The sequence below is a fragment of the Balaenoptera physalus genome, assembly GCF_965194825.1.
Source record: "Balaenoptera physalus genome assembly, chromosome: 9".
Lineage (NCBI taxonomy): Eukaryota > Metazoa > Chordata > Mammalia > Artiodactyla > Balaenopteridae > Balaenoptera > Balaenoptera physalus.
Genome location: NC_138888.1, coordinates 33,195,270 through 33,214,655, shown reverse-complemented (window position 1 = coordinate 33,214,655; position 19,386 = coordinate 33,195,270). Strand labels below are relative to the sequence as shown.

Below are 19,386 nucleotides of genomic sequence, written 5' to 3'. Positions count from 1 at the left end.
GAGCATTTTAAAGGAACAAGTAATGATTAAATCACTTCCTTTTTTTTTTTTTTTTTTAAATTTGTGACAAGGCGACTGTCAGATGAAAGAGAGAAAATTTTAACTGACTATTCAGAATTGGGCCACTCTCTGTGAGTCTCCTTATGAACTTCCCTTCCTGGGAAATGCCTTGATCACTTTGGCCCTGGCTGGAGGGGGTAGTGACTTAAGGCAGAGATTACATGAAAGCCATAATTTTGTAAAGGTTATAGGAGATGCAACAGGAGACAGAACTGAGCTGCCTCGGTGCAACAAGGGGTGAACATTAAAAGAGAAGTAAAGATGGAAGAGAGTGGGGCTGCTTTCTCTGAAGCTTATCTGAACTCCTTTGGTTGAGAAATCAAGACTGGAAATCTCAGGATAAAAAGCTTGCTTGTGACAAAGCCAGTGCACATTGGCTTTAGTCGGAAAGATCATGGAAGAAGCTTTTCTTGCAGCCAATCTGCTTCTCTTATACAGTACGCAGCTACGTGCGAAAGCAGCCCATGGAAACTTTCAAAGACATCTTAAGGAGTTTAAGAAATGATTACATGGAGGGAGGGGGTTCTAGTGTTTCATATGAAACCCTTTCTAGCAGAGCCAAGTTACCCCATGCAATACTTTAGGCCAGAAGTGGAAAAAACAAAACAAAACAAACCAACTAGATGCCAAATCCAGATTCTAAGATGTGAGGCCAACTGGAATGGAAGGAAAATTCTTATTGCTATATTTATTAAATATGAAATTTGAGAAATCACAGACCCAGAAAAGCCAAGAAAATGTAGCAGGACCTCTGTTTGCAGGAGCAGTGAACACCAACTGAAGATGCCCAGGACCATCCCAGGAGTGAAAAAAGGTATCAAGTATGGAAAATAAACCAGTTAAGGGTCTGTTTTCTTCCTGGGCATCTAGGTCTCAGATGCAGGGAGAGAACTCTGTCCCTTATGCCAGTTTATTTACCTTAAATGAAACAAATCATATTTAAAATGGAGCTGAACTCACTTCAAGTAGAGAAAAGATGTTCTGGAATTATTTCTGTGCCCTTTACAGTGCCCTATATACCCTGAGGAAGAGTTACTGCCAGGGATTTCCAGGTGGAAAACTTTTATGACATTGGAACCAATAACCCCAAATGAGACTGACAGCTGATCATATTGATCTTAATACCACTAATAAAAATACAAGTTTATTGAATACTGACTATCAGGCAAAAATACACTGCTGAGCCCTTTTATGTGGACTGACTTATGCTAGTAAGCTTCTAAGAAGTAAACGTTCCTTTTATTCTCATTATACAAAGTACAAAATGAGGCATAAGGAAGGAGCTTGTCTTACTTAGGTCACATTCGTTAACCCAGGTAGGCTGGCTCCAGTATCTATGTCACCTCTTCAAATAGTATTTAACTGTCTAAATTCCCCCAAACCATTTAGCCCAGCATTCGAGGCCCTCTCTATACCACCTCTTACTTCGTCTGCTTGCTAGTATCTCATTTGCTTGTTTCTATGTAGCAGACTCCTTGTAAGAACTGCCCATCCTCACAGGCTTTGATTCTTCTGCTGCTGCTTTCTCTTAACCCCACTTTAATCAGTCTTTCATCCTTATCACTTTACCTAAACAGCACAGCAAGGTCAACAATGACCTTCACATAGGTTAAGTCCAGGAGTCTCTTCCCAGCTTTTATTGCATCTAAGCCATAAGTAGCCTCTGACATCACCATCACCCCCTTTCCTCAATAGCTTTTCTTCACTTGGCTGCTGGCACATCACAATCTCTTGGTTATCTCAACGGTCTCTTCTCTTCAGTCTTTTTCCTGGTTCCTTCTCCTTTTTCTCACCTCTAATGTTGGGTAGCTCCAAGGCTCCGCTCCTGGTTATTTCTTCTACCATATGCACACTCATTCCCTTGGTGATCTCACGCATGCTCATGGTTCAAGTCCATTTACAAGCCAGTAACTCCAGCCCAGACCTCTCTGTTGAGTTTCTGCGCAGATAACTGCCTACTTGACATTGCCGCTTGAATGTCCAATAGGCACCTCAAATTCAATACATCCACGATGAACTCCTGAATCCCTCTTCCCTCAGAACACCTGATTTACCCTCTTCTTCCCTATTTCTGTTGTTGGAAACTCCATCCTTCCAACTGCTCGTGTCAAAAATCTTGTGGTTATTCTCGATTGAAAATGCCTCCTCCTTCTCTCCTACTAGAAACCCGGCAGGTTCTACCTTCAAAAATATATGCAGAATCTGATCACTTCTCATCACTCCACAGCTACGGCCCTCACCAACAGTGCCCTGTTTCACTCTCAAAAATGTTTTGATTTGAATAAATTATGGTTGCCCTGATACAAGGCCCTCCATGGTCTCACGCCCACGCTCACCCCAGTGTTCCCTCTCTGACCTCATCCATGACTTTCACAGGCTCTCACTCCACTCCGGCCACGACGGCATCCTTGCTAACATTTGGTGAGCCAGGCACACTTCTGCCTTTGGGTTCTTGTTCTGGTTATTCCCTGTCTGGAATGCTTTCTTCCAGATATCCATGTGGCAAGTTCCTTACTTCCTTCAAGTCTTTGGCTCAGTTTTTAGATGTTCAGTGAGACCCCCTGTTTACTACTGGAATGAGCCTATCCCTCCATTATTTGTCCCATTCCCTGCTCATCCTTTTTCTGTCTCCACTGTATTTCCATCCTTTCAACATACCATATAATTTTATTTACAGTCATCCTTTCGTATCAGCAGGGGATTGGTTCCAGGACCCTGGCAGATACCAAAACCCATGGATGCTCAAGTCCCTTATATAAAATGGTGCAGTATTGGCATATAACCTGTGCACATTCTCCCATATACTTGGAACCATCTCCAGATTACTTAAAATGCCTACTACAATAAAAATGCTATGTAAATAGTTGCCAGAGTGTGCAAATGTATTTTGCTTTTTGGAACTTCTGGATTCTTTTTTTTCCAAATACATATTTTTTTAATACTGAAAGATTTATTGTAGATATTTTTGTTACACAGTTATGTTACATATTATGATACAAATACATTTGCAACATTAACATATATGGGGACTGTTAAATCATTTACTATTTCTTTTGCAAAAAGATAATTTCTTGAGGCTTTCATACCTGTAATAACTGAATCTGTTCTCATTTGGATCAGCTGAATGAGTCTACACTTGCCCATTAACCTTGCTTGGAGTGTTTTATGTATGGAATATCTGAGCCTTTACTACTAAACTGTTTTATTACTAAGCCAGGACACGCCCTCTGCCTTACTGAGTAATTTCCCTCTGCAGCTGCAGTCCTCAGATGCTGAATAAAAAAAGGGCAGATTTCTCGTAGTTGCCTCCCTGCCTTCTCCTGACTCAAACATCTAGAGGATTCATGAAAACATCCGAATATTTTTGATCCTTGAAACCTCTGGATATGGAGGGCTGACTGTACTTATTAATTCATTGTATTTAATTATTTGTCTCCCTCCACTGGAATGTAAGAGCAGAGCTCGTTTCCTCACTGATGTACCTCAAGGGTAGAGCCTGCCTGGCACATACATGTAGGTACCCAATAAATATTTGTTGAATGAAGAAACAAGCACATACACACTAAAGAGAGAGGTTATTATGTCCTCTTAGACATCTCTCTTTTTAATTTCCTGGTTCACTGTCTTCCTCTTATCATGATCCTTCTGCTTGAAATAGACATTGCCAAAACATGTAATTGTGTGGGACCTCCCTGGTGGTGCAGTGGTTAAGAATCTGCCTGCCAATGCAGGGGACACAGGTTTGAGCCCTGGTCCGGGAAGATCCCACATGCCGCAGAGCAACTAAGCCCGTGCACCACAACTGAGCCTGCGCTCTAGAGCCCGCAAGCCACAACTACTGAGCCCACGCTCCACAACTATTGAAGCCCGTGTGCCTAGAGCCGTTGATCCGCAACAAGAGAAGCCACTGTAATGAGAAGCCCGTGCACCGCAACGAAGAGTAACCTCCGCTCGCTGCAACTAGAGAAAGCCTGTGCACAGCAACGAAGACCCAATGTAGCCAAAAATAAATAAATTATTAATTAATTTTAAAAAACATTTAATTGTGACTCAGAAAACCCTCCTCCCACCCTCCCTTTCCACTCAACAAGTTAAGGATAAAAGCAGACTAACAGACTGAACATAGAAACCTTGGAATTATCATTTACAATTTTCACAATCAGGGATCTGAGAGAGAGATCCAGGCTGTTCTTACCTAATTGTCTTGCAGATGCCTGGCACTGAGTCTTAACCGCATACTCTGAACTCAGGTTCACTTTCAAAACTTCCAAGTTTAGCTGCGAAGGAATTCCTGACCAACAGTGCCACCTACTGATCAAAAGGTGAGAAATCAGGACAGTGAGGAAGAAAGTACAAACCAGTCTAATCTGAAAAGTAGGAAAAGATAGTAATGAAAAATCCCATAAAGTCAGTAAAATAAACTGCTTTTCCCAAAGAGTGCTAGCAAGGAGTTTACACTGAATTCTATAGCAGCAGTAAGCAAATATTGTGCAATTGTAAAGACTCATAATAACCTCCTTCAGAAAAGAGGAAGCACTTCCAAAACATTAACAGGGCAACCAGTTTTCTATAAATACCAGCTCTCTGTGTTTCACCAGCAACTTAAGAATTAGGATATTTGAGAGGCAAAGCAAATATATTTGTTGTTTTTATTTTCCCTCACATACAAACGAATAAAAACTAATCTACCCAGAGATTTAAAATTCACTAGAAGAAAAGAAAATTACAGAAAAGGCATTTGGGAAAATGCAAGGGCATTTATATTTGAGACTATACACTTTAAAGTTTCTCCTCTTTTATAAGTGTAGACAGATGTTTTTCTCGGTTATTTAAATGCAGTACTTACTGTTCAATGTCAATGAACGCAGGTCATGAGTTCTAAGAAGGACTCAAATAAAATGGCATTTTCATGTTTATTTACCAAGATCTGCTACTTCTTCATTATCAAAAGCCTCTTGTGTCTCCCCACTCCCTGCCGTGAGTAGTAAATGTGGTGACAATTAGTTGACACATGCTTTAGGCATTTATCTAAATCATATTCACCCCTGTCTTTTATTTAAGTTGGGCACCCCTAAAATGCTTTAAGCACTTGATTCTGCTTTTATATTGTTAACTGTCTTCATTAAATGAAAATATTAATAAAACATTTTACCAGCTGAGAAATTAATATATACTGTCAAAATCAGAAATAGAATACAGTGTGTTTTGAAAAATCCTAAAGAATAGAAATTTGCATAAGGAAAAAAAAAAGAAAGGAAACAAGTTTAAATCTCCCACGTGTCTTCCCACTTTAAAAATTACACAGGAACAATAAATAGGAACAGTAAAAGAGTAGAAATGGCTTTTAACAAAAACAAAAATAGTCCATTATTATACTCATGAACGGATAGGGTTAAAAGTAATAATTCCAAGAGAAGATAATTTAGAAAAATGCATTTAATTATAAAAATTTTTTAAATAAAAAAGCAATGGCACAAATCACCACAAAGATATTTAAGTGATCATATCCACAGGCTGCTCTTGTAATTAAAATTTGCGACTGTTCTCATTAGCAGCATTTTTCCCTCCTAATTAGAGTGACATCAAGAGCTTCTGAGAATGTGCAATTTTTCCTAAAGTCCTAATAAAAGTATCATAAACACAGTTGTGCAACATTTATTTACATCACCTTTTATTTACTACACTCTAAACTCAAAAAATATTGAACATTTCTCTCTCACTTCATTCCTCTTATTTACAGTACAGAGGCTCATCTCTTTTCACAATATGGTTTGTGCATTAAAATCCCTGGGAATAGTCCTTTCCACCGCATTTTAATAAATCTGCTCTGATTATTTAAAATAAGGACACAAACAAAAGCTTGTTCATATGACTGTGTCATACCCAGGAGAATAACTCTTACTGTTGACTTATTTATGAGTAAAAAAAAAAAAAAAAAAATCCCTCTTTCAGCAGAATACATTCTCAACAATTACTGGATCATACAATCATGCATATTTGTACTGTTAATATGACAACAGGTAAAGCCAGCTATGACTTTTTAAGTTTCATTTAGAAGAGTACAGCATACGTGAAGTGATCTGGCTTTCACTCTCTTGTTATCCATAATCCAGTTATTCCACATGGATATTTTTTATTTATTCTGAGTATGTAAGTCTTAAATGGTGCAGTAATAATTGGCAGTTTCTGACAGTTCTATTTTCTTGATAGTGGATACAGTTCTGTGCACATATGTCAGATGAACTGAAAAAAAATGCAAATCACTTCATGTGATACAGCGGGAAGAAGTGGGATGCTATTGCTTGAACAAATGATTCAAAGAGATAAATATTAACATTCAATAGAGACAGGAATACTGTTGAATTCAGTCTGGTTTAAGAGGTACTGTCTTTACAAATTGCCATACCTGGTATTTGTTACCTTTTTGGTTGAAAAGTAAACCCATTTGGGGGAAGGCAGATGTCAGGAGGAGAGAAAGGTGAAAAAGCATATATTACTGTATGTATTATTTTAGGAGAAAAAAAGAGAGGGAAGAGAGTATATTTTCACATTAAAAAAAAATGATGTCACTTCTGGACACATTCCACAGAGTGTATGAAAATAGCCTCCAAGCTAAATAAGCCCCTTTCTTCTCACTCCAGAGATGTTTTCTAATAATAATATGAATAATAATAATTAACATAATCTGGCAGCAGCACAAATCTATAACTTTTTAAAGCTTGAGTGTGTCACTATTCAAGAGTCAGGTACATCTGAATAATAAAAGTGTCCCACTGTTTCTTTTAATTACACTCTTGACCCAGCAAATATGACTAAGGGAGTCCTTGCGGTTATTTGCAGCGTAAGACTTCTATGATGGCTTTGACTTTATAACCCATTCAGCGTTGGGGTTGAGCTGATATAAATCCTTCATGTAAGTGTCGTCATCGAGGCAGCGTTCCCCTAGTAAAGAGATGTTGCATCAGTTTAATACAGTGGGGAGATAGGGATGCAATTTTAACTTTAAGCCTAGTGGTTTAACTCTGAAGTCTTACGCTTCGAAATAGTTCTCATTTTTTCCTGTCTCCCATAATATTAGAAGGCTTGGCCAAATATTGGAAAAGTCGACTGAGTAGTTCTTCTCTAAATGTGCAGGTTTCAAATTAATTTAGGAAGTTGAAAATTCTGTGATGGGCTTTTAAATGGTTCCTTAAAAGCTTATTCACCTTTATTAAGAGTGGCAACAGTTTTGAATTGACCTAAGTAAGAAACCATGCTTAATTCCCAATATCTAATAGCAAAATGCAAAATCAAATATACTAATACTTAATCTTTTTTTTTTCTAACACTTAATCTTGATTAATAGAGTTAACAATACAGAGTTCTAGGGGAGTTGTGGTTTATTTAAATTTTTAGGAGTCTTCACATTCTTGTATTCAACTTTCAATGTTTACTAAAAATTTTAAGTCCTAGAAAAAATTTCTAAAAACTTATCTTAAAATATTTTCAATTACTATTTTGAATTAAACACCATTTCATTTATTTGTTGACAATTTCACTCTTACCTTTTTAAAGGTCAAAATAAGAGAAAAAGCTTATTTTGAATTTTAATAAGAAGATGAGTACAACCCATTGATAATTCCACGTGGGAAAATAAAATATGAGACATGGTCAAAACTAATCCATTTATCTTATTTCTATTCCATAAGCTAACAATATGTTTATGTATGCATATATATATTATTTAGTAGGCAATCAACAATGGCAAAAATAACTTCTGCTTTCACTAAATATATCTAGTACTGTACCATAATAAAAGTGTCATCTTGGTCTTAAATGAGCTCAATTACTTCCTTTATTAAGATGTGCCATCAGTGTATAAAAAAGAAAAAAGTTTTGAAAAACTGCATTAACCATTTTAGAAGTTATTCCTATTTTAGGGAAACTGCCTTTGGCTCAGGTTCCACATAGATGGGCATCTGTACAAAGAAGCTCTAAAGAGCCAGAACAAAAAGGTGAGATCACTAAAAAAAAACCCACAATATTCATCAACTATCTACAGTTTGCTATATTTTACTTCTAATTTCTTTTTCTCTCCCAAAGATATAAATAATAACCATTGGCAATGTCAAATCTGCATATGGAATGCAAGATTTAAAAAATGTGCTTACCGGGACTTCCCTGGTGGTGCAGTGGTTAATAATCCACTTGCCAGTGCAGGGGACACAGGTTCAATCCCTGGTCCAGGAAGATCCCACGTGCCGCAGAGCAACTAAGCCCGTGCACCACAGCTACTGAAGCCCGTGCGCTTTAGGGCCTGCGTGCGGCAACTACTGAGCCCGCATGCTGCAACTACCGAAGCCCAGGCACCTAGAGCGCATGCTCCACAACAAGAGAAGCCACTGCAATGGGAAGCCGGCGCACCGCAACGAAGAGTAGCCCCTGCTCGCCGCAACTAGAGAAAGCCCGCGCACAGCAACGAAGACCCAATGCAGCCAAAAATAAATAAAATAATAAATAAATAGCAACAACAAAAAAGCGCTTACCAATATTTCCTCCAATTTCATACAAAAAAACTTCCCCATTCTTGAGAGTCTGGGCAACCCCACTACTAGGGATAAAACAAACTGATTAGTTGCATCATCAGACAGCTTGCAAGTAAATCACTTTAATGTCCTTGGGGAATTCTAGCTTGCATGGAAAATTCATAACTTAGACATACAGTAATTATCTACACGTTTGTATTTTCCCATCTGTTAAATGTGCTGAATAGGTAATAAAAATGTCACGCCTGTAGATTAAAATAAACAAATGGAATTGTACATCTGAAGGTGAAATAATAAATCAGTATCTAAATTGGTAAAGTTAAAAAGAAAAGTAACAACATTTTAGCTGCCAATAAAATTATTAATATGGTCATCTATTTTGCATAGGGGCCAAAAAGGTCCTCATAAAACTCTAAGAAGTAACGTTTCCACCTTAGTTCTCACATTGTATTTATTCAATAGGTATTTATCACGGGTTTGCTGTGCTGACCGCTCTAATAGTCCGCAAGATGAATATAAAGACTAGGACGTGGTTCATAAACCTCCCTGTGCTGACCGTCCAAATACGGGAGGTACACACACTCAACACAGAAGCAAATACTCATTATGAAGACTTTACAAGTAGGATGCACGTACAGGTTTATACTCCGCAAAGAATAAACTCTCCAGAACATTAGGTTCAAACAATAAAAATGGGTACAATTCAGTGGTTTACAAAAATCTCTATATCTGGGAAACCTGCTAAAAATCAGATCCAGGGCTCTAGAAACTCTGATTTAATATGTCTCCATGAAGCCCGAGAATGTGGTTTTTAAATGCTCTCTAGTGAGACTCTGATGCACAGAAAGATTTGTGAACCACTGACAGAAGACCCTGAGGACACACTCCCTGGAACTGAGAAGAGAAAACCAGGTCTGACTTTTATCCAAACCGTTAGGAAAACAAAGTACGTAGAGGCTTTCCTAACCAACCATTTAATGGCTCATCTGGTTATCCAGCTCCATCTACTCTGCTGTCCATGACACACTGACTGCTCAGGGCTATGGGCGCCCTCATGCTTAAGAGCCGCCCTGCTAAGCTGTATCCTGACCAAGAGGCAATTCACTTCGTGTTCAAACTGGCGTATGCTTATTCTTGAAAATAAATAATGTAATAATTATATTTTCATTTTTAATATAGTACATAACCCGATAAACTAAGAGTATAAAAAGAGTCATTATTTCATGAAAACCAAGTGGAATGTTTTGGCAGACTAAAAAATAATTCTAGTCAGATATTGTTCTCAGATTGCTTCTTGAGTATCTATGTTCTTATTCCACTTTAAAGGAACCTGAACTGGATTTCCTGGTATACATGAGCTTTCGCTTCATACTAATCAACAAATCCATGGAGAAAAGACAACAGTCGTTATCAAAGACTGGTGAACGCATGGGGCATTTATTTTATGTCATTCATGTGTTCTTGGCTTCAGTAGAGAAAGAAGGGGAAGAAAAGGATGGAGGGAAGTAGGGTTTCCCACTGTCCCTATACAAGTGGAATGCAAATGGGAGGCGGGGAAAGTGGTGAAAGAAGATACATATAAACACTTACAGAGAATTTCACTTATTAGATGGCCCAGACAGATAATGCTATGTGTTTCACGGTCATTTTCCCAGTTAATTATCACAAGGCTATAATGTAGGCCCACTTTTACTATGAGGAATCTGAGACTTATAGAGATTATAAAAACTAGCCTAAGATGATTCAGGAAAAGCTGGTATTTGGATCCAGATCGTCTGCTTCCGGCATCCCCAAGCATAAGGGAAAGGGCTGAGGACTGGGGGGGAAAGGGCAAACGGACCAAGATGCTTATCAGACTGCCCTCTGGGTGGAGCAGGATGGCAAGAAGGGGGGAGGTAGAAGAAGGGATTCCACTTAAGGGGGTAGCAAAGCACCACAAACAGAAAATCCAAATATGCAAATGGCAATTGTCACAAAACTGGTGCTTTCTTATAAGAATATGCCTACTATTATCCTACTCTACCCTAAATATTGAAATCAGAGTGGAATATATCCTACAACTTCAGAGTCACACCTTGTATCATCTACAAGTAGAGGAACACAAGTACAGATTAAATTGAGCACTTGGGTCCTGCAAGTAAACGTTGTGTAAATTAAACCATGTCTAGCCTGGAAGAGCTGCTTATATCTGAAGTCTGGCCAGATCTTCAAGTACACCCTTTGGGAGAGGGTGGGAAGTCATCCCCGGTGGGAAGAATGGCATCTACTTGGTCACCACAGGGAGTAGAGAGGAAGTGGACTGACTCCCTTGAAGTGGAGAGAACTTTTAGGGAGCAAAGACATCCAAGAAATTCCAACTGCTCCCAGAACTTAATCCCCCAAAATTCCAACTGGCCCAGGACTTTAATCCCCCCAAAATCCATCTAGTCCCAGACTCTGCACCAATAGCCCCCAGATTCATGATAGCCTCTAGGCGCTCGAGCCAGTATGGAGAGGGGTTAAAGGACCTCCTTGGGGGACAGAAGCCACAGATTTAGAACTCAGCTCTACTCCACCACCTATGTAACGCATGACCTTGCAAAGTCTTGGTTTTCTTATCAGTATAACAGAAGTAAGATAATACTTCCTTCAGAGCATGGTTGAGAGGGAAGTTTATGCTGGCTTACTGAAAGCCCAGAATTAGCAATAAGACACTCTTTTATTTCATCACCATCTGTTAACTGCATGGGCTCATCTCTTCTCCCAATTTACAAACCCTGAGGGAAGACAATTTAAAATATTTTTTATAACCCTTCCAACATCTAGCAGAGAGCCGTAGACAGAGCAGACACGTATTAAATACATGTAGTTCTGTATTAAAATTGGAGAAGTTCTGGCAGAAAAGTTGAATGTTAGACTGAGGAGATGAAATTCTATGGGAGACAGAGTATACAGAAGATAAGAGGCCAACGTCCCTGATGTCCCTGTCTTTAAAAGAAAAAAAAAATTAGATTTGTTTATTTCAATGAGTGGAAACGAGGGGAGGAAGCATTAAAATATAATTTTAGCTAAAAATAAGAATTTGAACACTGAAATGCCTATACCCTGTTCAAACCCCTAAAATTCAAGAAAAGATATCGCAAAATGTCTCTGAAAGTGTACATGGGAGGGATGCCAATGACCTTCAAAGGACTCCTCCTGCCCCACCAGCTGCACACAGAGGGGCAGGCTTGGTCGTTCCTACTGAGGATAGTGTGCTTTGTCCTGGTGGCTTCAGAGCTCCAGGGACCGGTTGTCCCCTCTCGATTCTTCATACCTTCTGTTTTAAAATTTAAGCATTTCTTTGTATTCATTATATTTCCTAGAAGAAGTTGTACCTTTTGTTTATTTTAATCCCACTGTATCCTAATTAGTGATTTTCCTAACAGCCTACACACACTAATTAACCTCCAATCACCACATTCTGGAGAGAATATTGAGTGGCGTCATGTACCAAGCCCACAGCAGGCACAGTGAAGGAGTGCGCAGACCTCCTGCTTGAAATAGGCTCCGCTTGAACACAAACTACACCCGATGAACTCAACTCATTCCAACAGTCTAATTGTTAAGTCTGCTTTTGTTTTCTGCCGGGAAGACAACATTTTTAAGCCCTCACACCAGCCATAGTTTAAAAAAAAAAAAAAAAAAAGAGGGGAGGGAAAGAGAGAGCAAGTGAATTATACCATGGAATAATTAAAACAAAACAGGCCTCTACCTTTCTTGGCTGAGAAACCTGGCAAGTACATCACTGGCTCTGAGTTCTTCAGTTAGCTGTATTGCCATGGAAACTTTCGAAAGATGGGGAGCTTGCACTCGAATCACTCCCTGAGGAACGTCAGCCTGCAAAGCAATAATGACACTGGAACAAAGCTGGCAGCAGCTGGAACATGTAACTCTGTACAATGCATTATACGGTAAGTGTGCTTAACTACTACGCATTTTACTTCACTACATAAAAACCTTAACTACTATATAATGTAATTTGCTAAATTACATCAAACCTCAAATATCCTCTTAATGGTGATAGGGGAACTTCATAATGCCTGTGCAGTAATGCTTAATTATTTTTAAAGATGTAAAGAATGACAGCAATAACCATTACTGCCATATTAAGTGCTGATTTCTGAGTGTTATCTACTAGAGGGTGCTTCTTCATGTAGCAATTTATGAAATTGAATCAGAAAGAAGTTACTTTGCATGCTATTGCAATGTATGCATTTTAAAAAATATTTCTGCACATTCACAAAATTTCACAAAAATTTTTGTCCCTGAGAGTATTAAAATAAATGAAACACACTTTTCTAATACACTTTTATTATGTCTGCCCCTCACTTGGCTGATGAGCACACACTGTGACCGCATGCTTTGAACGTGACATGACCCATTCTAAATCCTTTGCCCACAGACGTTAAGAACATTTTATGTATTTGGAAGGTTATCAGAGAAAGATTTTGAGGATTGTAATATCAAAATATCAACTATGGCATTCAAAATATTAGGCTTAATTAACTCCTAACGGTTCTGCTAAAATAAATACTAATTTATTATTTATAACCATATGTTCTTGAACAGATCTTAGACCAAACAGCATGCACAAATTATGTTTAAACATAATGCTTTAAACACTACAAACACCCTGTTTAATTCAACCAAAATTTACTAAGCATCTACTAAGTACCAGGCATTGTGCTAAGTCTACTTACCTAGTAAATAAATAAGACACAAGTCCTTTGCTGCACAATATTATTTTTGTGCTCATATTATCATTTTTAAATGTATATGGTCTTGAATTTTTTTTTTTTAAACGAAGTATAAATATACCACAGATGGAATTAACGTGATTCTTTTCAACGTTTAACAAAAATAAGATGATTTTTAGATCGGGCTGCATAAAAACGCAGGTGCCCCCAAAAGATATAAGACTGCTTCTCAGTAACATCTGAGATGTAGTGCGGGAAGAACAAAGAAAAGCGATACTGCATAGGACTATCAAGGGAGAAAAGGACTGCATACGACAATGGCTTCGTTCCCTGAAGGCTACAAACACATGCTCAACCTGTAGACACAGCCTGCGCCCTCACCTGACCACTCGGCGAAGCCCCAAAGGGTGCACTCACTCCAAGCCAGACAAAGACAAAGCACGTGGTGCTGCCCGCTCACCATCCTGCTAGACTAGACGAGGGACTGCAGTCCTAGCAGCCTTGTACGACTCCTCTCCCTGGGGATACTGAGCTCAATCCAATCCCTAAAGGACGTCCTGATCCCAAGCTGTGCCCAGACCCCTCACCTCCTGCTCCATCTCTCCCATCCAGCCTGGACCCTTGGGTTGGTTTGTTGACTTCCAGTTTCTGGGGCTTGTAGTTTGGCCTGATACCTTATCTAGTCTCTGACCTCCACCTCGCCTCTAGTTTACAGGTCTAATTTGCCTTTTTCCTTGATTCTAAGACAGATTTTATTTTCATTTGTAACATTTTGAAAAATGAGCTGCTTCTTACAATGGATGGGGCATTTCACGTGGTAGTGTTGTTACCTTTTTCCAAAGCAGTTATTCAATCAATGAAGTATCTTATAACTCAGGGATTACGCTACACGCACTTCTCCCTTGGGGTTCATCTCTAGCTTATATCCTGCTGTGGCCATTCTGCCTGCTGTCCTGGCCTCAACTGTTTCCTCATAGGAGGTGAAAAACAATAAGCTGGGCCTGACAACTCGAATGTTGGAGCGAAAACTGTAATAGCAACAGTTGAAGCACTGAGTCTGTGTTCACAAAATCCAATCCACCTTGTCTACTCAGGGAAACAAGTATCGGTATTTTGGATTCTGTTAGTCTATTGTTATTATTATACTATAGGAGGGTCCTAAACAGCAGGTTGGGGTTTGCAGATCGACATCTACTTTATGCTGATTTAAAAGTTAGGAAATTCTGCTCAAGTCATAGTGCCAAATATCCTTACATAGAGGCTTTCTTTGGTGAAAGTAATAGCAGCAAAAACTGTTTCCATAATTACATCTTATACAACCCTAGAATATCAAAAAAGGCAGGCAAACGTATGCTGACATTTAAAGTGAAGTAAGTTGATATGATTAAGTTTTTATATATAGAAGGTCTACAATAAATGAGTTATACAAGCAAAATGATCCAGAAAAATAATATGTTGCCATAAAGAGTTCAGGAATATAGCAACCTTCCTCTGCTCCCTGCCTCCCCCACTATTCCTTGTGGCATATTCCATTCTTTGGATAAAAAAGGACAGTCAAAATTCACTACAAACACCATGCCTTCCTATCTTTACATATGTTCTCCTCTCCTTCTGAAATATCCCCTGCTACCTATCCATTTTTCAAGGCCCAACTCACACACCTCAAACCGCATGAAACACTCCGTGGAGGGTTTCTGACTCCATAGAATCAAGAGGAATTTCCTCTTTCCACTGAATCCCTTTTATGATGGAGATCCTAATATATGACACCTGTATTGTAGTTACATGCCACATATCTGAGTCACATCTGTAGCCATCTATCAATGTTTACTGATTACACGAGTCACTCAAAAATATTTCTCACTGGGGACTTCCCTGGCGGTCCAGTGGTTAAGACTCTGCACTCCCAATGCAGGGGGCACGGGTTCAATCCCAGGTTGGGGAACTAGATCCCGCATGCTGCACGGCGCAGCAAAAAAAACAAAAGAAAACAAAAACAAACAAACAAAATATATATATATATAATTTCTCTCTAAAAATAGTATGCTAATAAAAGTAAAATTTCTCCAGAATAAAATAAACTATACCAATGAGTATTTTCCTTAATAGCAGAAAATAGTCTTAGGAATACTGTCTGAAAGAAACAAGTTAAGTTGCTTCTATCTACCACATGGTACTACTACTCCCCTTGCTACTGGGAAAAGACAGGGAGGGAAAGAGAATAGAAGAAAGGAATTAAAGATGCTACAAGGGATAATTCAGTCATTTGGTCCTGCAGAGAGTAACCAACATTAGCATGCACCTGCTTGGGGATGCAGCCACTTTTCCCCCAAGGCATCTCATGAACAACTAAAGACCCCTAACAATATGACCATGGCCTATACTTTGTAAATGAGGTCAGGGATCATATTTTGGAGAGTATGGCCATGCTTTCTTGTAAAACACAGCATTGAAATCAGGGTGGTGTCAGGGGATGTACCCGATAGCACCACATCTGACACAGGAATCCGGAGTCTCTCTGATTGTTAGTTTAGAAGGAAGAGGCCCAGGTACCAGCTTCTGAGGGCACTTGAGAGTTCTCATGCGTATGTGAAAAGTCAGGTAATTGTTGTATTTTGGCTTTTGCCAGCATATGGGGAGTGGCGTGTGTACAGGTTTTTTATGGCTATGAAATTAAACATTTCCCACACCCTTCCCCTCAGTGCATGTGTATATGTTTGTGTTTGTGTGTGTGTGTGTGAGATAGTAACAATTCTCAGAGTGTTAATTTCTGTGGTAATACATCCCATCTAAATTCTCACAACAATAAAAAGATTAACAGCCTGACTCAACTTGAATCTACCCTGCCCTTTGCTGTTGGAGGAGAAATTAGTTTAACTGGTAATGTGTAATGGTTAAAGATGAAGTGTTTAAAAGTTGTTTCTGGGGGCTTCCCAGGTGGCGCAGTGGTTGAGAATCTGCCTGCCAATGCAGGGGACACGGGTTCGAGCCCTGGTCTGGGAGGATCCCACATGCCGCGGAGCAACTAGGCCCGTGAGCCACAATTACTGAGCCTGCGCGTCTGGAGCCTGTGCTCCGCAACAAGAGAGGCCGCGATAGTGAGAGGCCCGCGCACCGCGATGAAGAGTGGCCCCCGCTTGCCGCAACTAGAGAAAGCCCTCGCACAGAAACGAAGACCCAACACAGCCATAAATAAATAAAAATTTAAAGTTGTTTCTGGAAAGTTTTCCCTGGATTTCTTTTTTTTTTTTTTTTTAATAAATTTATTTATTTATTTTTGGCTGTGTTGGGTCTTCGCCTCTGTGCGAGGGCTCTCTCTAGTTGCGGCAAGCGGGGGCCACTCTTCATCGCGGTGCGCGGGCCTCTCACTATCGCGGCCTCTCTTGTTGCGGAGCACAGGCTCCAGACGCGCAGGCTCAGCAATTGTGGCTCACGGGCCTAGTTGCTCCGCGGCATGTGGGATCTTCCCAGACCAGGGCTCGAACCCGTGTCCCCTGCATTGGCAGGCAGATTCCCAACCACTGCACCACCAGGGAAGCCCTTCCCTGGATTTCTTGACAAGGGTGGCCAAATGATATTTACTAAAGATGATAAACAATAAATGATGTCAAAGCTCTCATTTAAATAGTGTATGACAACTACTATTAAGCTCCAGGATCATGGTGTATCAAATACTAAAGCTATTAGTATGCTAATTACACTGAGCTGCCAAGCTTTGAATAGACACAACATGCCTGATCATTAAGCCAAACCGTCTGTTCTTAGCTTGAGCCATAAAAATAACTAAGTCTGTGAGTAGTATAGTCTTTGTAACCTTCCTATTTCACTTTTTTTTTTTTTTTTTTTTTTTTGCCTTAACAGCTGTGACTCTGTCCCTTACTTTTAAATTTCTTTGGTGTGCTTGTGAGCTGAAGTTTTATGATGTACAGCAGGACTGGAGAAGAGCAGTATTTGACTAACATGCCATTAAAAATTAGTCACAAAGGATCTTACAACTTACAAAATGTTAGTTAATTTCTTATGCATGCAAAGACTGTTAAAATAGAGAAAATGATCTCATACGGCCCTCACATGTTTTACACATTGAACTAAAGTATATTTTTAAAAATAGGATTTTAGTTCTTACTATCTGGTAAAATAAACAATGATTTTAGTATTTTCTCAAAAGGTGTAGATAAATACTGTGTTGCTCATATTTTTACACTCTAGAGATCATAAATTTAATGTCAAACCCTTAGGAGAAATGTTAATTTCTTCTTTTAAATTAAAAGCTAATTTAAATGTAAAGCTGACATTTTTAATACTACAAAAAAACCTTTTATCTTCAAAAGGGCAAATTGGACATATAACTTTCTCAAATAAAGGCCAGATATAACACACATTTTAGAAAATTTAACAAGGACACTTTAGCAGGGTATCTTAAACTAAAATGGCATATTCATCACTTGGAGGTGGAGATACAGAAGTCGTTCTCTGTTGTCTTGAACTGTCTGTTCTGATTATAACTGGGCTTTTGTTATCCAAATGCTTAAACTTTTATCCAACTTACAGATTCAGAGAATTTGAAAGAAGGGTCTGAAGTAACTTCTATAATTAATAATCACTTAACTGACAATGAAATAAGTTCTGATATTTTTCTCTTTTAATATGGTATTTTTTAAGTACTATAAAAAAAATCAGAGAATGTCTAAAAAAGAAACAAGATTTTGTGCTTGATATTGTAATTTGATTTTCCACATGGGTCTCCAAGTAGATCCAGACACTGTTTCCAGACCTAAAGCAGATGCTTGAAACTGTACCTGCGACAATGCTCTGGGTCAGAGCTGTTAAGTGAAACCAGAGATGGAATTCTAAACAGAGCTGTGACTAGACACACAACCTCGGCCACAAACGACCCAGAGTCTACACCGCACTGCTGCCAACTCCAGGATTCTTCTGGAGAATGGCAGAAGATGAGAGAAACAGATTTCTTTTCCATGTCCAAAACCCTAAAAATGTTACCAGATCATTTTGGAACTTTTAGCGAGTCATGTAAGCTCTCTAAAGCTCAAGCTCTCAACTGTTAATTAAGGGTGTGACCAGCAGATCATCCCGAGTTAACACTGAAGCCCACCTTAGGAAGAGAGAACTTTTGTTCCCTCTACAATGAGGGCAGATGTGGTGAGCAGCTTGGCTTATTTCACAGAATCTCACAGAGCCCCACTTTGTGCTCACGCTCTCTCATAAATGTACAGCTTCCTTTTACTTTCAGAGGTAAGCTTAAATGACAGAAGAAAAATCACACAGATCTAAGTCCACAGTGGACTTGAAACCTGCATGATTCAGCAATTCATAACCAGATGCTCATCAAAGCTGCCCTAGATCCTTTTTAGACAGAGATGCAGTCTGAGGTAATTACGGGTGAAATGATGAAAGGTCTGTGATTTCCTTAAAAATACTAAAAGGAAAAAAGGTGTGGAAGACAAGATGGGACAGGATTAAAAAAATATGTGTGATTATTGGTGATGGGTTTATGGAGGTTCATATTCTATCTTTGTGTATGTTAGAAAAATTCCATAATAAAATTAAATATGTGTGCACACAAACACATATACAGCAAATGGGGGAAAAATTACCCTGACAGTTTTTATACAATACACATGTGCAGGTACTGCTCTGGGAGATCCTGATTCAGTGGGTCTGGGAAGCAGCCCAGGCATGGTTTTTTGCTTTTTGTTTTTTAAAAGAATACCACAGAAGCCCCTATTATATACTTCTGGTTAAACACTATTAATCTGGTCTTACTCTCATTTTATAGAAGAAACTGAGACCCAGAGAGAGAAAATGATTTGCCATTAATGTCTCGTTAATGGCAAAGCTAGGGCTATATCAAGCCAAATGACTCCTGGTGTTTGATGTCGTGTGTGTGTGTGTGTGTGTGTGCGTGCGTGCGTGCGCGCGCGTGTGCGTGTGCGTGTGAGATATCATTCCCAACTACAAGTTGAAGGCTATCAGAAAATGGTTATTTTCAAATAGTCTACAATTATGTTATTTTTCACCAAGTGTTTCCTCTTGCTGTAATTAATAGATAAGTCTCATTAGTA

The 19,386-nt window shown here is 39.1% G+C and overlaps 1 protein-coding gene across 2 annotated transcripts in view; it reads right to left on the bottom strand.

Moving 5' to 3' along the window:
• Positions 1 to 5,478: 5,478 nt before the first annotated feature.
• The window catches only part of ARHGAP18 (Rho GTPase activating protein 18), a 126,201-nt gene continuing 112,293 nt past the window's right edge, over positions 5,479 to 19,386 (bottom strand). Inside the window, exons 13-15 of one of the 2 annotated variants that reach the window (XM_082474664.1) lie at positions 12,319 to 12,443; positions 8,586 to 8,650; positions 5,479 to 7,002 (exon numbers count right to left, since the gene is read on the bottom strand). In XM_082474664.1, coding sequence (XP_082330790.1) covers positions 6,911 to 7,002; positions 8,586 to 8,650; positions 12,319 to 12,443 — 282 coding nt within the window. In that variant the 3' untranslated portion in view covers positions 5,479 to 6,910. The remainder of the gene's footprint in view (positions 7,003 to 8,585; positions 8,651 to 12,318; positions 12,444 to 19,386) is intronic. The other variant, XM_082474665.1, reaches the window with a different exon arrangement.